Genomic DNA, 16,847 nt, shown 5'->3' on the forward strand with positions numbered 1-16,847 from the left:
TTCCCAGCTCCTCTGCGTGCATGCGTGCATGTGCGTGTGCGTGTGTGTGTGTTAGGGAGATGGGGCCTGGGTATTGCGACTTCCCGAGCTCCTGGCAGGCTCATGCGCACCCCCTCCTGGAGTCGGTAATAATATCCTCATTCCGCCGGCGAGGGGTCAGCATAGGCCAGGCGGCCCCTAAGACTGAAACCAGGGGCAGGGCTTCTGTGCCCCTGGCCGGCCCGGTTCTATCTGACCCCTGATTGGCTCGCCTGCTTCCTTTCGTTACAATCACTTCCTGGTCATGTTGTGGAAGCCTTTGCGGCTTCAGCTTTCCACCGACTACGCGTCCCGTGTGGCTCTGCGGCAGCGGAAGCGGAAGCGAGTACGGAGGTACCAGCTGGTCTCCGTAGGGGGGGTACGGGGCTCCATGAATGGACGCGGCGGCGGCGGCGGGAGCGGCCTGAGCTGGGCGCCGGGGCCAGGGCGGGGGGCTGCCCGCGGCCCGCGCCGCTGCATGGGGGCGGCCCGCGAGCCCTGAGAGGAAGGGCAGGCGGGCGGGTCGAACTGGGAGGGGCGGGGCCGGGCGGCTGCAGGCCGGAGACGCGTCGGGCTGGAGCCGGTCACGATGCCCCGAAGGAAGCAAAGCCACCCGCAGCCCGTGAAATGCGAGGGGGTCAAAGGTCAGGGGTCAGGGGCCGCGGAGGGGGGAGGAGCGGGGGTGGGGTCAGTGGAGTGGGTTGAGGTCAGGGTGAAGGGGGACTCCTGAGGGATGGGGTGGGAGATCTGGACTCTTAGATTCCCTGCGAGGCACTAAGCGAACCTGAGAGGGTCTACGAGTACGGGAAGTACGGTCTTCGAGGGCTGGCTCCCCGGGTGCGGATGATGGGCACAGCTCCTGAGGGAGAATCTACAAGCCCCCTCCCCTCTTCAGTGGATACGGAAGACTCCCTCGACGAAGGACCCGGGGCCCTGGTGTTGGAGAGTGATTTGCTACTAGGCCAGGATCTGGAGTTTGAAGAGGAAGAGGAAGACGAGGAAGGTGATGGCAACAGCGACCGGCTCATGGGCTTCGAGAGAGACTCTGAAGGTGGGTTTGGGGGACTTGGTTAAAGATTAGTGACCGCTGGCACCCCAGCCCTTCAGGAGGCGGGTTACAGTTTAGTGCCAGTGAGCAAAACACCGTTTCCGGCCACAACCTACGGCTGGTATAGTTTAGATTTGAGCCAGATTCCTTCATTTGCCTAATGGGCCAATCAGCTCCATCACTTTGTTGAGGTGAAGTTATGGGGCCTGGTCCAAAGGTATGAATACGGTGGATGAATCAGAGCAACTGGTTCAAGCTAAATGCCCTTTTAATAACCTTGTCTTACTCCCTAGTCCATTCCTTATGTGAGTTTACTTTTAAGAAGTTCAGGGAAGCAACTTCCCATTCAAGCAAGTACTTATGTCTAATCTAACTCCCTTTTACCTGCAGCATAAGCTCCTTTTGTATTGAGGTTTTAAACTCTACCCTCAAGTATCCTTTGATAGTCCTTTTCCCTATGATCTTAGCATCACTCCATCCTAATTTGCTGCACTACTAACTCATTTATGTAGGATATTTTTGAAAGTCATTGAGGGAATCCATGTAAAAGAGAATCCATCCTTTAGGCTTAGAAGTGGTGTTACATGCGTACCTTGTTTCCACTTCCCTCCAAATCGTGCCTCACTTTTTGAGATAGTTTTTTATAATCAGCTCCATACTAAAAGGGACCTTACTAATATAGGGCTTGGAAAAAGGTCTCAGGCTTCTGCCTTGTGTATTTTTACTTCCTCATACCAAGAATCAGTTAATTATATTATTGATTCATTTCATTCTGTGGCCCAATGTGAGCCCTTGATCTTTTTCCATTAAGTGGAACTAGGTACAATTCTGTCATCACTAAGTTAGTCCAGGCTCAGAGGCAGACAATTCATGTTTAATTTTCAGGATCATTGAAGTGGAGAGGGGTGGGACCAAGCAAGTCGGGAGACCACAAGTGAGAAGGGGAGTTTGGAGCCTGGTCCTACCCCATGTTGATGTCTCTTCTCATGTCTGTTTCACCAGGAGACTCTCTGGGAGCCAGGCCTGGGCTTCCCTATGGGCTGAGCGACGACGAGTCTGGGGGCGGCCGGGCACTAAGTGCTGAGAGTGAAGTTGAGGAGCCAGCCAGGGGTCCTGGGGAGGCCAGGGGTGAGAGGCCAGGGCCAGCCTGCAGGCTATGGGGGGTGCCGACAGGTGAAGGGCCGTGTTGTGGGGCAGGAGGGCCGGGTGGGGGGCCCCCACTGCCCCCGCTGCCCCCGCGGCTAGTATACTCATGCCGCCTCTGCGCCTTCGTGTCCCACTACTCGAGCCACCTGAAGCGGCACATGAAGATACATAGCGGGGAGAAGCCGTTCCGCTGTGGCCGCTGCCCCTACGCCTCAGCCCAGCTCGTCAACCTGACGCGACATACCCGCACCCACACTGGCGAGAAGCCCTACCGCTGTCCCCACTGCCCCTTTGCCTGCAGCAGCCTGGGCAACCTGAGGCGGCATCAGCGCACCCATGCAAGGCCCCCCACTCTTCCGTGCCCGACCTGTGGCTTCCACTGCTGTGCTCCACGTCCAACCCGGCCTCCCAGTCCCACAGAGCAGGAGGGGGCAGTGACCCGGCGACCTGAAGGTAAAAAGCCAGGCACAGAAGAACCTGGGACATGGGTGGGTAGCTCTAGGGTACTTAGATTCATAACCCAGGTTTCATTGTCCCCACAGATGCTCTGCTGCTTCCAGATTTGAGCCTCCATGTGCCACCAGGTGGTGCCAGTTTCCTGCCGGACTGTGGGCAGCTGCGGGGTGAAGGGGAGGGCCTATGTGGGACTGGATCAGAACCACTGCCAGAGCTGCTGTTCCCTTGGACCTGCCAGAACTGTGGACAAGAGCTGGAGGAGGGGGAGGGGAGTCGGCTGGGAGCTGCCATGTGTGGGCGTTGCATGCGAGGAGAGGCTGGAGGGGATGCCAGTGGAGGGCCGCAGGGCCCCAGTGACAAAGGCTTTGCCTGTAGCCTCTGCCCCTTTGCCACTCATTATCCCAACCACCTGGCCCGGCACATGAAGACGCACAGTGGCGAGAAGCCCTTTCGTTGTGCCCGCTGTCCCTATGCCTCTGCTCATCTGGATAATCTGAAACGGCACCAGCGCGTCCACACGGGAGAGAAGCCCTACAAGTGCCCCCTCTGCCCCTATGCCTGTGGCAACCTGGCCAACCTCAAGCGTCACGGTCGCATCCACTCTGGGGACAAACCTTTTCGGTGTAGCCTTTGCAACTACAGCTGCAATCAGAGCATGAACCTCAAACGCCACATGCTGCGGCACACAGGCGAGAAGCCCTTCCACTGCGCCGCCTGCGCCTACACCACGGGCCATTGGGACAACTACAAACGCCACCAGAAGGTGCATGGGCATGGTGGGCCAGGAGGGTCTGGCCTCTCTGCCTCTGAGGGCTGGGCCCCACCTCATAGCCCTCCCTCTGTTTTGAGCTCTCTGGGTCCCTCAGCCCTGAGTGCCACTGGTAGCCGGGCTCTCCATACAGACTCGCCCTGAACTAGGTCCTTCTCCCTCAGGACCCTATGGACTAGCCCTGACTCTCCTGTATGTTTTATACAGATGGACCAGAAGCCACCTTCTCCTTCCTCCCCCGCTGGCCAGGGGCTCCACACAGACTAACCTAGGCACTATATGGACCAGCCCAAACCCGGTGGGCAGGGGGCCCATATGGACCAGGGGGCCTTGCCTTGACTGAAGCACTTCATGAGCTCAGTGAGAAGGGCCTGTATTTACCTCTATTGCTCCCAGGGGCTGTGGAGGAACTGGCTGGGGGACTGCCCAGCCTCCCACCTGTTTATTTAACTTATTTCAGTGCTTTATAATAAAGGAAACACTAACAAAGCCATGTCTATGCTGAGTTGGCAGTGGCAAGCACAGCTCGGCCTCACCCTTAGCACAGCAGTCTGTGCTGTGATGGGGGGAGCAGAGGCAGTGAGAGGGAACCAGAGGTAGGCAGCAATCAGGCTGAGTTTAATGACGGGAAGCTAGGCCAGACCATACACAGACCTCTGCCCATCCCCTTGGCCCATGGCCCCAAGAAGCCAGAAGCAGCCCAGGGGGAGCTGTGGTTCCTCCTCAAGGCAGGCAGCCATGGTCCCTTGGACTTTGTGCAAAATACTAAACGCTAATTTGGCATTGAGGGCCAGCTCTGAAAAGACAGGGGACAATCCTTTGTGCAGCCAGCCCAGGGGGAAGGGAAGGTAGATTGGAAGGCCCCTGGCCAAGAGGAGGAAAGGGGAAGGTAGGAAGGAAAAGATCCCCCAGCTTGGGGGATACAGGCACAGGGCAAGTTTCTGAACATTCCTCCAGGGTAGAGAGCAGACATCCGAGCACTGGAGATCACAGATCCTCATCTCCAATGCCCTCGAAGGCGAAATTGCCGTGGACATCACTGGCACTGGCATCTGTGCTGGGACTGCCAATCCCCCGCAAGCTCACGGCACTCAGCTTGCTCTGTAACAAAGGCAGGGTGGGTCAGAGGGCTCAAGCCTCCTTGAGATTCTCTGCAAACACCAACCTCACCAACCCTCATGAGAAACTTACTGAGAGTTTGACTATGGACTCCCGGCTGGCATCAGGTGACTCCTGGGGAAGAGGATGCAGAGGTGTCAGAGACCCCACTGCGGGAAGTGAGGCAAGGCTGGGGGCAGGGGTACTGACCAGGGAGTAATACTTACAAGCAGTGGGGGGGACTTCACTGCGTGCTGACTGTCTGAGTGTCTCAGGGTGCCCCCCACCCGCCGGCGCAGCATCTGGGGATGGAGACACAAGGTGCTGATAAGGGCAGCATCACTCCCTTTGGAATCCCAATCACTTCGCCTCCCTTTCAGAAGCCTCATACCTACGACAAAAGGCAGGGAGAGCATAGCCACTCAGCTGCCTGGTCCACGCTTGCTTCTTACCTTCCTGATACTACCTCCAGATTTCTTCACCATCAGTTCATCTACCATGGACTGCAAGCAGATGCTCATCATGATAGCCTGAGGGCAAGAAGAGAGCTCAGCCTGACTAGAATGGTCATCCTGAGCCCAGCACCCCTAAGACAAGGGCCCCACTCACATGGAGTCCTGGAAGCCCTAAACTTGGGTATCTAAGATAGATGGTACAATGGGCTCCAGAGGAGGCCTGAGGGTGGGCTCACACCTGGGGGCTGGTGATGGTAACCCACTGTAGCCGGTCCTTGCTCATGAGGTATTCGAAAGCCAGTTCCAGGCGCACCTCACCCCGGCCCCGGCCTGGGCTGCTTGTGCCTCCGCTGGGCAATGGCACCTGGGAGAGGAAGGAGAATTAGGCTGTGTTCATTCTGATCAGTCTGCCTACCTCCCTGACCCACTGCAGCCCATTCCTGAAGCTCAAGGCTTGCCAGGCCCCCATCCTGAAGGCTTCCTCCTCCTATCCCAACTCACAGAGGAGGTGACCCGCCAGCACCGCATGCGGGTGACCCGGAAGGAACCTTCACGGAGTTGCTGGCCAGGCAGGCGGAGCTGGAGACTGAGTTCACTGTTGCCTGCGCTCACCACCACGGGACAGTCCTTCTCTGGGAAGTCAGCCACACAGGCATCGAAGCGCAAGTAGCCATAGTGCCGCAGCGTCTGGGCCAGCCGCAGGAACTGAAACCCAGTCACCACAAGGGGCAGGTCAGGAGGGGAAGTAGGGCAGCCCAGAGAAAGCAACCCCTTGGAAGGAGATAGGGAGGCAGGGCTCACCTCCTTCTTAGAGACCTTCTCTTGCAGAGATTTGAGCTGCTGGTGCTGCTCCTTGGTGACCAGGATCCATCCACGCTCAATGTCTGATACTGTCTAGAGTGGAGTCAAGGGGTAGAGGGTTCTGCACTCCCAGTCAGAGGTCCAAGGAAAGTGTCCCGTTACCTCTGTCCAGCCTAACCCCTAGCCCCACACCTGAGCAACCTCTTTGTAGTGAGTCCTTAACCATATCAGCTTACAAAGTAGGGGTTGTAGAGGTTGTGCCAAGTGCCCTGATAGTCTTCTAGAAACTTCCCTATGAACTGGGAATAAAGACATGAAAGGAGTTTTCTTGGCAGAGTATGATACCAGAGTCATTTTCAGGAGAAGGGTTCTTTTTTTTTTTTTTTTTTTTTCCCGAGGAAGATCAGCCCTGAGCTAACATCCATGCCAATCCTCCTCTTTTCTGCTGAGGAAGACCGGCCCTGGGCTAACATCTGTGCCCATCTTCCTCGACTTTATATGGGACGCCGCCACAGCATGGCCTGACAAGCGGTGCATCGGTGTGCGCCCGGGATCCGAACCTGGGCCGCCAGCGGTGGAGCGCGCGCACTTGACCGCTACGCCACGGGGCCAGCCCCAGGGGAAGGGTTCTGAGGCAGCTCCAAGCTCACCTGAGCATAAAGCAGGTTCAGGCCAACCCGGTTCTCCATGACATCGTCATCATAGGCAGAGTCCCAATAACTGTGAGGCCAAGGGGTGGAAAGGGGTAATGGGACTAAGCTGGGGTAAGGCAAGAGGTAGAATGGAAAATAGGGGCAAAACAGGAGCAATCTGGAACTATCAGGCTAATGTTGGTACAGTGAGAGGAAGCTTGGGAGGCCTGGTAGAAACACCCAGCACTACCCCCTTGTCCAGATTATTCTGCCTCAATACATGGTCCAATAATCCAATCCAGCACCCTCTTCCCTCCTCCAAGCCCAGCCCTGACCTCTTCCTTAGCACAATCTTATACTCTTGACTTCGAAGACTGGTCACAGACACATATGGCAGCTCGAACTCTTGCAACTTCCGTACGACTATGCGTTAAAAAAAAAAAAGGAAAATGCCATGAAACGGAAGGGGAAGGAATCAAGAGAGAAGCTCTAAGGAAATACCACATTCTCGGGGGGAGACAGGGAGGCAAATTCACTACTGGAAGCACAAGGAGGCTGTAAAGTCCAGAGAAACTCACAAGAAAAGGTTCCATCCTCTTTTTCTCGAACTAGAAAGAGACTAAAATATCCGATCAAGTCATCTGGAAGATCCAGCTTTGCAGCCACAGCCTGGGGATAGGGAAGGAAGTACAGCTCATCATACTGGCTGGTTCCAATCATCCCCAAGCCTGAGACCCTGGGGTGTAGGAAAAGGAGGGGCAGTGCAGAACAAGCACCTTACCTCCAGGACATCCTCAGTCTGATCTGAAGTTAGCACACTGACCAGCACTTTCTGCCCATTGCTGAGCAGCACTTCCAAGGAGACCTCCTCAGTGGGGACCTGCTGTGTCTCCTGGTTGTGAGCATACATGGGAATGGGAGGTACCACCTTATTAACACATACCCAGCATCCAGCTCGGACCTATCTCCAACTCTCTATTTCTAGGCCCGTCTAGGCCCATCTGATGCCTTTATTCTCAGCTGCTTAATTACAGGCTGGGTTTCCTTGATTTCACTGGCACAGCAGAAGCCCCAATTCATAAAAAAAAGGTGGCAGGATGATGCCTCCGTAGCCACTTCATTAAAATAATGTGGCCCTACAGGAAAGTCCTTCCCTTAAATCTTGGTCCCACCCAAAGGCTTACCTGTTGTGCCCGACGCAGAAAACTATTAAAGGTCTCACTGCTCCCAAGCAATGGGTCTTGCCGAACTGTGGGGACAAGAGGATGATGTTCCAGTAACTTAGGACTCCCTCTTGGCTCCCCCTAGTTCTCTTCTTGGTAGGTACCCCCAGACCCCATTTCCTGGGCTGCTAGTGGCCTGTCACATGCCCCAGCTGGCCTCACCTCACTGCATAAATTCTTCACCTGCCCCACCCTTGGCTGCTATCTAGTTGAGTCCAGTATATAGAACTAGGAAAATAACAATGATGTTAATCTAAAGTACATCAGGGCCAGCCCCGTGGCTTGGTGGTTAAGTGCGCGTGCTCCGATGCTGGTGGCCCGGGTTCGGATCCCGGGCGTGCACCGAGGCACCACTTCTCCGTCCATCCTGAGGCCGAGTCCCACATACAGCAACTAGAAGGATGTGCAGCTATGACATACAACTATCTACTGGGGCTTTGGGGGGAAAAAATAAATAAATAAAATCTTTAAAAAAAATAAAAATAAAAATAAAGTACATCAGATACAAATTAAGTTCTCCCCACCAATCTAAATTGCTTTAAGACTACTTAGTGTAATAAATACAAAAAAAAAAAAAGGGCCGGCCCCGTGGCTTAGTGGTTAAGTGCTCACGCTCCGCTGCTGGTGGCCTGGGTTCCTATCCCAGGTGCGCACCAATGCACCGCTTCTCTGGCCATGCTGAGGCCGCGTCCCACATACAGCAACTAGAAGGATGTGCAGCTATGACATACAACTATCTACTGGGGCTTTGGGGGAAAAATAAATAAATAAATAAAAAGACTATTTAGGGTTTATTAGTATTTCTCATAGATGTTAGTGCCCAAATTGCTTTGCTAATACCTGGAGTGTCCTTGAATGCTATTTACTTTTGCTAATTAAATAACAGCTAAAACAAGAGGCTTCCCAGATCTAGAAATTAATTCAGGACCTTCTAGAGAACCAGCTGTTTTGAGTCTCTCCCCATAGTCCTCAACACAGTCAGCCTGAAGTTCCCTCCAACCACTCACCAGCTTGCATGTACTTCTCTAACTGCTCTCTCCTCTGTTCTACCTCAGCAGGTGTCAGAGAGAAAAGCTTCTTTGGGGGAAATGCAGGAAGCACATTGGCCCCATACTCCTTCCGAAGCTATTTGGAGAAAGAGATACAACCTTTCACATAAACATAGCAAATGAAAAGAGGCATCTACACCTACAATGTTCTCTTGGGCTCCCCTTCCCTTCCTTCAGTCTCTGCTCCCGTATCTACCTTGGTCACCTGGGAAATGATTCCTTTGGCAGAGATAGCATCCCAAGGGAGCCATTCCTCTGTCCCAGATATAAGTTCTTTCCTATGTTACTGTGTACAAGTCAGCCCCTTCACAGTGTGGGGAGGGTTCGTATAGCGCCTGGGCCTAGGGAGCCACTTGACTATCTAGCAAGACTGTTCACTGAACCCTCACAGGAAGCAAAGGGCTTTATAAGGAAAATTTATGTGTACAAACAGTTAAGTAATAGCTAAATATGTTCACAAAGTATCTTAGGACTTAAAGGGACTTTGCAGATCAATCAATCCATTTTTCAGTTGTAGAAACTGAGGCCCAAAGAAATTGGGTACCTCGCACCAGGTCACAATCTGGTGAAAACGGAGAAACATGGCATCACAGATACATAAAGATAACTGAAACAGCTACGCGCACTGAAAGGAGCCAAAGAACACAGAAAGAAATTGGTGAATGGTTTGTATGGGCAAGGAAAAGAATCTCAAGTTGCAGCTCGGATGACAGAAGGCATGTACTTTGGCAGCAGGGGGCGGGGTAGGTCGGTTTTCCATGCACAGGCAAAGGTTGAAGTAAGACGGGACAGAGAAGCAGGAAGGAGGACGTGAGCATAGGGAGGAGCGGTTAGAGCAGCAGACAATAAGCTTCTTAGGGAGTTCTCTGGAAATGTCAGACGATAAGATAAAGCACCAGATCCTCCCCTGTGGCAATCATTAAAGGCGAACTACAGCCTACGGGAAAGCGATGAGAGGGAAAATGGACACACTGATGCCCAGGTGTAGGAAGGAGCTTGATGCTGCCTCAAGGCAGAGGTGCTAGTCCCACCTGCTCGTGCAGCCCCAGGAGCTGGCTGTAGCGCACCCGACAGTGCAGGACTCCATTCACGTGAATGTTATAGGCCTGAGAACACACAAGCAGGCAAGCATTTTAGGGTCGCGATCTGGGCGACCCCCTTCGAGAACCTCGGCCCGAAGCTGCCCTGGCACAGCTCCGCCTCAGTAACACGCCCGAGATCTTCCGAGGGTTTGTCAGTCAGTCTGCTTTCCCCAGGGCCAGGTACCAAAGCAGAAGAACCAGTCCGGGGGAAACTCGGGCGCTCGTGTCGCAGTCTCCCTCCCCAAGAGGCCAGTGATGCCCACCAGAGTAGCCGCGGCCAAACGGCGGGAGGCGACGCGGCCGAACAAAAGACCTACAAGAGCTGGGGCGACCTGTGGACGAATCTGAGACGTGATATAATCTCGGGAGTCGGCAGCCTGGGACCAGGCCCGAAGGGTGGCGGCCAGGCCTCGGAGGCCGCTCGGAGGGCTCCGGCCCGTTATCCCCGCCCTTGCCCGGCCCGGCTCCGGCCGCTCCTCACCACGTAGGCGGAGCCGCCGCTGTCCCCGCTGCGGGACTCGGTTTCAGGAATGGAAAAGTGCATGTTCCCTGCGGCGGGGCCCGGTCGGGCTCCGGACTGTGAGAGCCGTAGCGGCTTTGCACGCTCGCCTCCGCTGCTCAGCGCGTCCCCGAAGCCTCACTCGCCATTTTGGGGGGGCCTGAGATGGGAAGTGAGAAAGGCGGTGGGACGTCCGCTCTGGGGCGCAGCTCCCCTGGCATGCTGGGAACTGTAGTCTAAAGGGCGAGAGGAAACTGCCGGGACTGGGAGCCCAAAGTTGAGAGGGCCCTTACTGCGATCCGTAGCCCGGGGCAGAGCCCCGGTGCACGTCGGATGTGGTAGTCCGGTTGGGGCTGCACGCCGCGGGTGTCGTCCCAGGTGGCGCTGTAGTCCTAGTGTCCGTGGCGGGCGGAGCCTAGGACGGAGGGTGATGGCTGCCGTGGCTGTAGCTGTTCGCGAGGGTGAGTGAAGGGCCCGAGCGCATAAACAGGTACGCGAGCCGACGGGCTCCGGACGGCTACTGCTGGGCCCTGAGCTCCTCTGGGCCCTGTGGTTCCGTTCTGGCGCCACCTCGGGCCCTGGTCTGCACTGCCTCGGGCGCAGCCCCGCGCTGCGTACCGGCTGGTTGCTGTGAGAAGGGTGGGTGCCCCCTCCTTCTTCCCTCTCCCTCCCTCCCTTTGATCCTGTCGCGCACTGCGTCCCCACGCGGATCCCTGGCTCGCCTCCCGCCTGGCGGCGGAGCCCTGGTCATGCCGACCCAGCAGCCAGCTGCGCCGACTACGAGTCTCCCCAAACCCTCCCGCAGTCTCTCTGGCTCACTTTGTGCCCTGTTTTCTGTTGCAGACTCGGGATCTGGGATGAAGGCGGAGCTTTCTTCTCGGCCTGGGGTAAGTGAGGGTGCCTGCTCAAGCCGCCTGTCACGCTCTACGCAGGAGGCTGTGTCAGCTTCATTCTGCCCCAACTTCATTCCTGTTTCATTTTATTTCTTGGTAAAGCTAGGAGATTTTACTGTTCTTTCAGCCCTAACGTATGTGACTGACCCTGGAGAAGAAGCTTTCATCCCTGTGGGATGTAAGCTTGTAACAGGTAGCTGGTGAGAATTAGGGAGGATTAGGGACTTTATGGGAATCTTGTGAGCATCCAGTTTATTCACCTTTAGAATTGTTGGGGGAAGAGCAGTATTCTGTGTCTGTGTCTCAGGCAGGGGGGAGGGAGATGACCCAAGAAGAGAAGCTGCAGCTTCGCAAGGAAAAGAAACAGCAGAAGAAGAAACGGAAGGAGGAAAAGGGAGCAGAACCAGAAACTGGCTCTGTTGTATCTGCAGCCCAATGTCAAGGTGCGGGGGCTTTTTTAAAAGGCTGGGGTTGTGGAGCTGGTAGAGGGATGTGGTGGGAAAGAATGGGGTTGGGGGGTGGGGTTGGGGGGTGGGGGACAGGACAAAGTTGGTTTGAGCAGGTGAAGAGCGAAAAAGTTTAGACAAGCACAGAGAGATGCTTTCACTGGGGCATAGATATTAACTACCTGGGGCGTGGACATCTCTTCCTTCTACCTTTAGTAGGCCCAACCAAACCACTGCCAGGACCGGGCAGTCAGGTGGGCACTGCTGGGGAGAAAGTTCCAGCCGGTCGGAGTAAAGCTGAAGTTCGGGCTGAGCGGCGGGCCAAGCAGGAGGCTGAGCGTGCCCTGAAACAGGCAAGAAAAGGGGAACAAGGAGGGCCACCTCCTCCAGCCTGCCCCAGCACAGCTGGAGAAACCCCTTCAGGTATCTTCTCTTCATTTTAAGATCTCTGTTGATTCTAATTCTTGTGTTAGCTCAGGCTTCCCCATAGTAAAACAGCTCTCCCCTCCCATTCTTCACCTTGGTTCCCAGAGTTCCAAATTCTCCCCTCAACCTCATCCTATCCCTATTTCTCCTTCTACTCTTTTTTTCCCTGTTTTTCCTCTCCCTTTGTCCAATTTTTCTTGATGTCCCTTATGCCCTAAAAGAAAACTTCTCATTATCACCTACTATGTCTTGAAAACATGATCATTATCTTTTAGGAGTGAAGCGTCTCCCTGAGCACACTCAGGTTGATGACCCCACACTTCTGAGAAGGCTTGTTAAAAAACCAGAGCGACAACAGGTAGGAAGTAGGTTTGGTGCATGGCCAGAAAGACCCTAGGGAGATGGGATAGAGGGAGGAAAGGTGCTTGGGGCAAAGTGAGACCCCAGAGAAGGATGGTTATTTGGGTCAATAGTGGTCTCACTGTTTACTTCCTTTCCAGCTCATCCCATAAGTTTTAAACTCTGGGCCATTGGTCCTATTCCCTTGTTTGTCAAGGTTCCTACACGAAAGGACTATGGATCCAAAGTCAGTCTCTTCTCCCACCTACCCCAGTACAGCAGACAAAACTCTCTGACTCAGTATATGAGGTAGGATTATATAAAATTGTCGTGACTTTTAAGTCTAAGGAGTTTTAGTAACTGTATTGAAAGTGACTGGAAATTTGACATTGGATCTGTGGGAAGAAGCATGAACATAAGGCAAAACTCCAGAGGAAATGGGGGTGTCTGGTGCTAGTGAAGGAAGTTCCTTTTCATCAGGGGCAGGTGGGCAGTAGGTGCTCAAGCTCCCTTGCAAAGTGTGTGACACCGCCATCCCATCAGCATCCCATCCTCTGTGATCCACCCAGCCATGGTGCGACTCGGCCTGCAGTACTCCCAGGGCCTGATCAGTGGCTCCAATGCCCGGTGTATTGCCCTGCTTCGTGCCTTGCAGCAGGTATGCCCTGTCCTGTTCCCTCTTATGACCCAACCCCATCTTCCCCAACACTACCCCAGCTTCTCTTACCAGAGTAATCTCTGGGGGAAAGAAGCAGTGACTCCACCCTTAGAACACTTTGCTCAGTGAAGCTTACCCTGTCCCCCTTTCAGAGAGCATTTTGCTGATCAACTTGTGTACCCCATAGGTGATTCAGGATTACACCACACCTCCCAATGAAGAACTCTCAAGGGACCTAGTGAATAAACTAAAGCCCTACTTCAGGTAAGGACAACCACTACAAGTCCACTCCCACCTCACCCAGTCCTTTTCTTGTACCTTTTCTTTTGCTCTTCTACCTCTATTTTTATTGTTCTGTTCTCTGTCTTCTTGTTAAAGAAATCCTTTAAAATGTGAAAGCTTTGTAAGTTGTAGAGTCCTACAAATGTTGTTACAGCTTCCTGACCCAGTGCCGTCCCCTGTCAGCGAGCATGTATAATGCCATCAAGTTCCTTAACAAGGAGATCACCAGTGTGAGCAGCTCCAAGCGAGAGGAGGAGGTGATGAGTATGAGGGATGAGCAAGGCATGCACCTGGGAGTAGAGCTGAGAAATGTGTTCAGGACTCCCAGGAGGGGCAAGTTGGCCATTCTGTCCTAGTTAAGGGTTAAGGAAGTCATTGGGCCCATCATTACACATGTATTCAAACATGTGGCATGATAGAGGAAGAAATGTGTCCATTGCTTGTTCCCTAAGCATCTCACTCCATTTAGGCCAAGTCACAACTTCAAAAAGCCATTGATCGGTATGTGCGAGAGAAGATTGTGCTTGCAGCTCAGGCAATTTCACGCTTTGCTTATAAGAAGATCAGTAATGGAGATGTGATCCTGGTGTATGGATGGTATGATCCAGACCCTATTACTGAGAAAACTGGGGAGGGAAATGATCCAAAGAAGGGACTACCATTTGCCCTTTAGGAATGAGCTGGCCATCAGTTAGTGACATTTATAACTGAATCCTCCTCTCCATTTGCTCCAGCTCATCTCTGGTATCACGAATTCTTCAGGAGGCTTGGGCTGAGGGCCGGCGGTTTCGGGTGGTAGTGGTGGATAGCCGGCCACGGCTGGAGGGAAGGCACACGCTACGTTTTCTGGTCCGTGCTGGGGTCCCTGCCTCCTACCTGCTGATTCCTGCAGCCTCCTATGTGCTCCCAGAGGTGAGGGCAGAGGACAGGGACTCCAAAGTTGAAGTAAAAGGGTGTAGTAGTATAGACATAGTTCCACCTTGCCAAGGTTACAATTATTTAGAAATACTAGAAATGGACAGCCCTGTTAATATTTAATAGGAAAAAACATCTAAGCGTGTTATAGCACAGTCTAGCTATTGCAAGAACATTATATTAAACTAGCAACCACCAAGAGGGAACATGACAAAAGTAACTTCAGAGTTTAGTTTTCCTGTGGGTGGTGTGGTGGGTCAATGGTCAGGTGTTTTCTGAGAAGAGCCATCATTAAGATTTGTTACTCGTTGTCTTAATATTGTTGTCCTGGGCAGGAGTGGGGAACTTTATTCTGCATAGATCACATGTCACATTTTTCCCCCTTTTGACTCTCCAAAATAGGTTTCGAAGGTGCTATTGGGAGCTCATGCACTCTTGGCCAACGGGTCCGTGATGTCACGGGTAGGGACGGCACAGCTGGCCCTGGTGGCACGAGCCCATAATGTGCCAGTACTGGTCTGCTGTGAGACATACAAGTTCTGTGAGCGTGTGCAGACTGATGCCTTTGTCTCTAATGAGCTAGGTAAGAAGCCCAGAAGGGCATAAGAGAAGGTTCCAGGGACCTGAGAAGATTTGGGAGGGACAGGGGAGGTTGAACTACAATTTGTTTTCTGAAAGCACATAAATGGATACACCTCCCATTGCAGATGACCCTGACGATTTGCTATGTGAGCGAGGAGAACGTGTGGCCCTGGCTAACTGGCAGAACCACTCGTCCCTACGGTTGTTGAATCTGGCCTATGATGTGACTCCCCCAGAGCTTGTGGATCTGGTGATCACGGAGCTGGGAATGATCCCTTGTAGTTCTGTACCTGTTGTCCTACGAGTCAAGAGTAGTGACCAGTGAGTGGGGAAACACAGGGTCAATAAAGGACATACTCCCTACACTCAGCAACTCTGCTGCCTTTGTATCTCTTTTAGCATTGCCACCACTTAGGTTAGGAGTCCAGACTCCCCAACCCCTCTTTAGCACCTGCTACCAACCTTGACCTTTAAGGAGACCCTCGCAGGTGACTAGCTCCACACCAGTGCTTTGGGGCCAAAGTGAAGGTCAGTATGGAGACCAAAAACTATGCAAGTCATCAAGCATTTATCAAGCATCTATGTGCCAGATACTGAGCTAGATGTGAGGAGGACTATAAGGACAAATGAGTCCTATCCTTAGTATTTTAATATTATGATTATATTAATAATTATATTAAATTAATATATTAATATTTATATTAAATAATTACATATTAATATATTAATATTTAGCGTCCTTAGTATTAAGTACTTATTGTGTGTCAGAAACTGTTCTAATCTCTTTCTTGTCTATTTAGGAAGATTAATACAACACTATGAAGTGAGATTTTACAGATGAGAAAACTGAGGCACAGAGGTTATTTGCCAAGGCAACACAACTAAGGCACAGAGAGGTTAAGTTTCCTGCCCAAGGTAACACGGTCAGTAACTAAACCAGCAAGTGATCTCAGGCATTCTGGATCCAGAGACTGTGCCCTTAACTTTTATGCTGTCTGCCATTAAGGAGCATGCATCATGGCAGAGGAAGATAGATAATATCTACAGGATGAGATAAATTCTACTAGTAGTACGAACAGAGTTTCTTGGAAGCAACCAAGGATGATGCCTGGAGATCTAGTAAGATTGGAGAAGACTTCATAGGTAACATCTCACGTAGTCCTTGAAGGATAAGAAGTGTCCCAGTTGGAAAAGGATGGGAAGGCAGATCAGCAGAGGAAATAGCTTGAACACAAAGACAGAACAGACCTTAAAATAAGTGGCCAATTCCAAAGTGTCAAGTAGTGTAGTGAGGCTAGAATTGAGGCTTATTGGAGAGTGAGTGAGAAAGCTGCAAAGGTAGATTGGGTTGGGGGCAGATTGTGTGTCTAACCATTGTGGTTAGCCTAAAAAAAGGGAGAGTCATCCATTTTGTGTGTGTATTTTATTGAAAAATTTCAAGCAGCACAGAAGTAGAGTGAGCTATACAAAGAATCCCCATCACCAGATGCAATAATTATCAAGATTTTCCACATTTGCTTTCTTTTTGTTTCCCTTTTTTGTCTTGCTGAAGTTAGAGCAAATCCCAGACATTATATCATTTCACTCCTACAAACTTGTGTGTCTCTAAAAAATATGGAAATTTACATTATTATTACACGTATTGAATTTTTTTATTGTTGTCCAATCCATATTTGAATTTCCCTGAATGTCTCAAAAATGGCTTTTTATAGTTGGTTTGTTTGAATCAGGATCCAAACAAATCCACACATTACATTTGGTTATGTCTTAAATTTCTTGTAATCAAAATCAGTCTCCCCAACCCCCCTTCTTTTCTCATGACATTGACTTGTTCCAGAAACCAGGCTGAATGTGTTTCACATTGCCTCATCAGGAGGCAAATAATGGTTGGTTGGTCCATTTTCGGTGATGAGTGGGTTCAGTTTTAGTTTTAAAGTTTAAAGTTTCCCAACAAGCTTTCATTTTAGTGGTTTTATCCACTGGTGATTATTGCCTGAATTATTTCATTAGAGGATGCAAAATGGTGATTT

At 52.0% G+C, this 16,847-nt stretch overlaps 3 protein-coding genes across 9 annotated transcripts; 2 read left to right on the forward strand and 1 right to left on the reverse strand.

Moving 5' to 3' along the window:
• Positions 1 to 10: 10 nt before the first annotated feature.
• On the forward strand, positions 11 to 6,846 carry ZNF513 (zinc finger protein 513). Of its 2 annotated transcripts, none has more exons than XM_014781593.2 (4): positions 11 to 372; positions 914 to 1,069; positions 2,069 to 2,665; positions 2,755 to 6,846. In XM_014781593.2, the coding sequence occupies exons 2-4, from the start codon at positions 1,045 to 1,047 to the stop codon at positions 3,579 to 3,581; spliced, it is 1,449 nt and encodes a 482-aa protein (XP_014637079.1). In that variant the 5' UTR covers positions 11 to 372; positions 914 to 1,044; the 3' UTR covers positions 3,582 to 6,846. The 2 variants fall into 2 exon arrangements, with proteins under 2 accessions (XP_014637079.1, XP_004418275.1); XM_004418218.3 differs by lacking the exon at positions 11 to 372 and adding an exon at positions 504 to 662.
• On the reverse strand, positions 4,035 to 10,436 carry SNX17 (sorting nexin 17). Its single transcript, XM_004418220.3, has 15 exons — positions 10,259 to 10,436; positions 9,727 to 9,801; positions 8,654 to 8,771; positions 7,608 to 7,672; positions 7,205 to 7,315; positions 7,002 to 7,092; positions 6,759 to 6,846; positions 6,442 to 6,511; positions 5,792 to 5,884; positions 5,492 to 5,695; positions 5,229 to 5,354; positions 4,988 to 5,065; positions 4,763 to 4,837; positions 4,629 to 4,670; positions 4,035 to 4,538 (listed from the first exon to the last, which is right to left on the reverse strand). Exons 1-15 carry the CDS (start codon positions 10,319 to 10,321, stop codon positions 4,425 to 4,427), a joined length of 1,413 nt encoding a protein of 470 aa, XP_004418277.1. The 5' UTR covers positions 10,322 to 10,436; the 3' UTR covers positions 4,035 to 4,424.
• Positions 10,437 to 10,640: 204 nt separating this feature from the next.
• On the forward strand, positions 10,641 to 15,186 carry EIF2B4 (eukaryotic translation initiation factor 2B subunit delta). 6 transcript variants are annotated; one of them, XM_004418224.3, is made up of 13 exons: positions 10,641 to 10,737; positions 11,120 to 11,163; positions 11,477 to 11,612; positions 11,835 to 12,038; positions 12,317 to 12,399; positions 12,598 to 12,689; positions 12,924 to 13,038; positions 13,226 to 13,302; positions 13,475 to 13,577; positions 13,790 to 13,917; positions 14,055 to 14,232; positions 14,638 to 14,818; positions 14,943 to 15,186. In XM_004418224.3, the coding sequence occupies exons 1-13, from the start codon at positions 10,707 to 10,709 to the stop codon at positions 15,140 to 15,142; spliced, it is 1,572 nt and encodes a 523-aa protein (XP_004418281.1). In that variant the 5' UTR covers positions 10,641 to 10,706; the 3' UTR covers positions 15,143 to 15,186. The 6 variants fall into 6 exon arrangements, with proteins under 6 accessions (XP_004418281.1, XP_014637066.1, XP_087293123.1 ...); XM_014781580.2 differs by having other exon boundaries at positions 10,643 to 10,737; positions 11,832 to 12,038; XM_087436997.1 differs by having other exon boundaries at positions 10,689 to 10,766; positions 11,832 to 12,038.
• Positions 15,187 to 16,847: the final 1,661 nt, after the last annotated feature.

This window comes from Ceratotherium simum, chromosome 11, assembly GCF_057802395.1.
Source record: "Ceratotherium simum simum isolate JZ-2026a chromosome 11, ASM5780239v1, whole genome shotgun sequence".
Lineage (NCBI taxonomy): Eukaryota > Metazoa > Chordata > Mammalia > Perissodactyla > Rhinocerotidae > Ceratotherium > Ceratotherium simum.

Bases quoted from the DNA above. Each gene is read 5' to 3' on its own strand.
- ZNF513 (XM_004418218.3), top strand. From the start codon at position 608: ATGCCCCGAAGGAAGCAAAGCCACCCGCAGCCCGTGAAATGCGAGGGG. The intron at 663-913 runs GTCAGGGGTCAG...TCCCCTCTTCAG, and splicing joins GAAATGCGAGGGGGTCAAAG to TGGATACGGAAGACTCCCTC. The intron at 2,666-2,754 runs GTAAAAAGCCAG...TTGTCCCCACAG, and splicing joins AGTGACCCGGCGACCTGAAG to ATGCTCTGCTGCTTCCAGAT.
- SNX17 (XM_004418220.3), bottom strand. From the start codon at position 10,321: ATGCACTTTTCCATTCCTGAAACCGAGTCCCGCAGCGGGGACAGCGGC. The intron at 5,066-5,228 runs GTGTGAGCCCAC...TCTTGCCCTCAG, and splicing joins TTACCATCACCAGCCCCCAG to GCTATCATGATGAGCATCTG. The intron at 4,671-4,762 runs GTAAGTATTACT...CCTCTTCCCCAG, and splicing joins TGAAGTCCCCCCCACTGCTT to GAGTCACCTGATGCCAGCCG.
- EIF2B4 (XM_014781571.2), top strand. From the start codon at position 11,026: ATGCCGACCCAGCAGCCAGCTGCGCCGACTACGAGTCTCCCCAAACCC. The intron at 14,233-14,637 runs GTGAGGGCAGAG...TCTCCAAAATAG, and splicing joins CCTCCTATGTGCTCCCAGAG to GTTTCGAAGGTGCTATTGGG. The intron at 14,819-14,942 runs GTAAGAAGCCCA...CTCCCATTGCAG, and splicing joins CTTTGTCTCTAATGAGCTAG to ATGACCCTGACGATTTGCTA.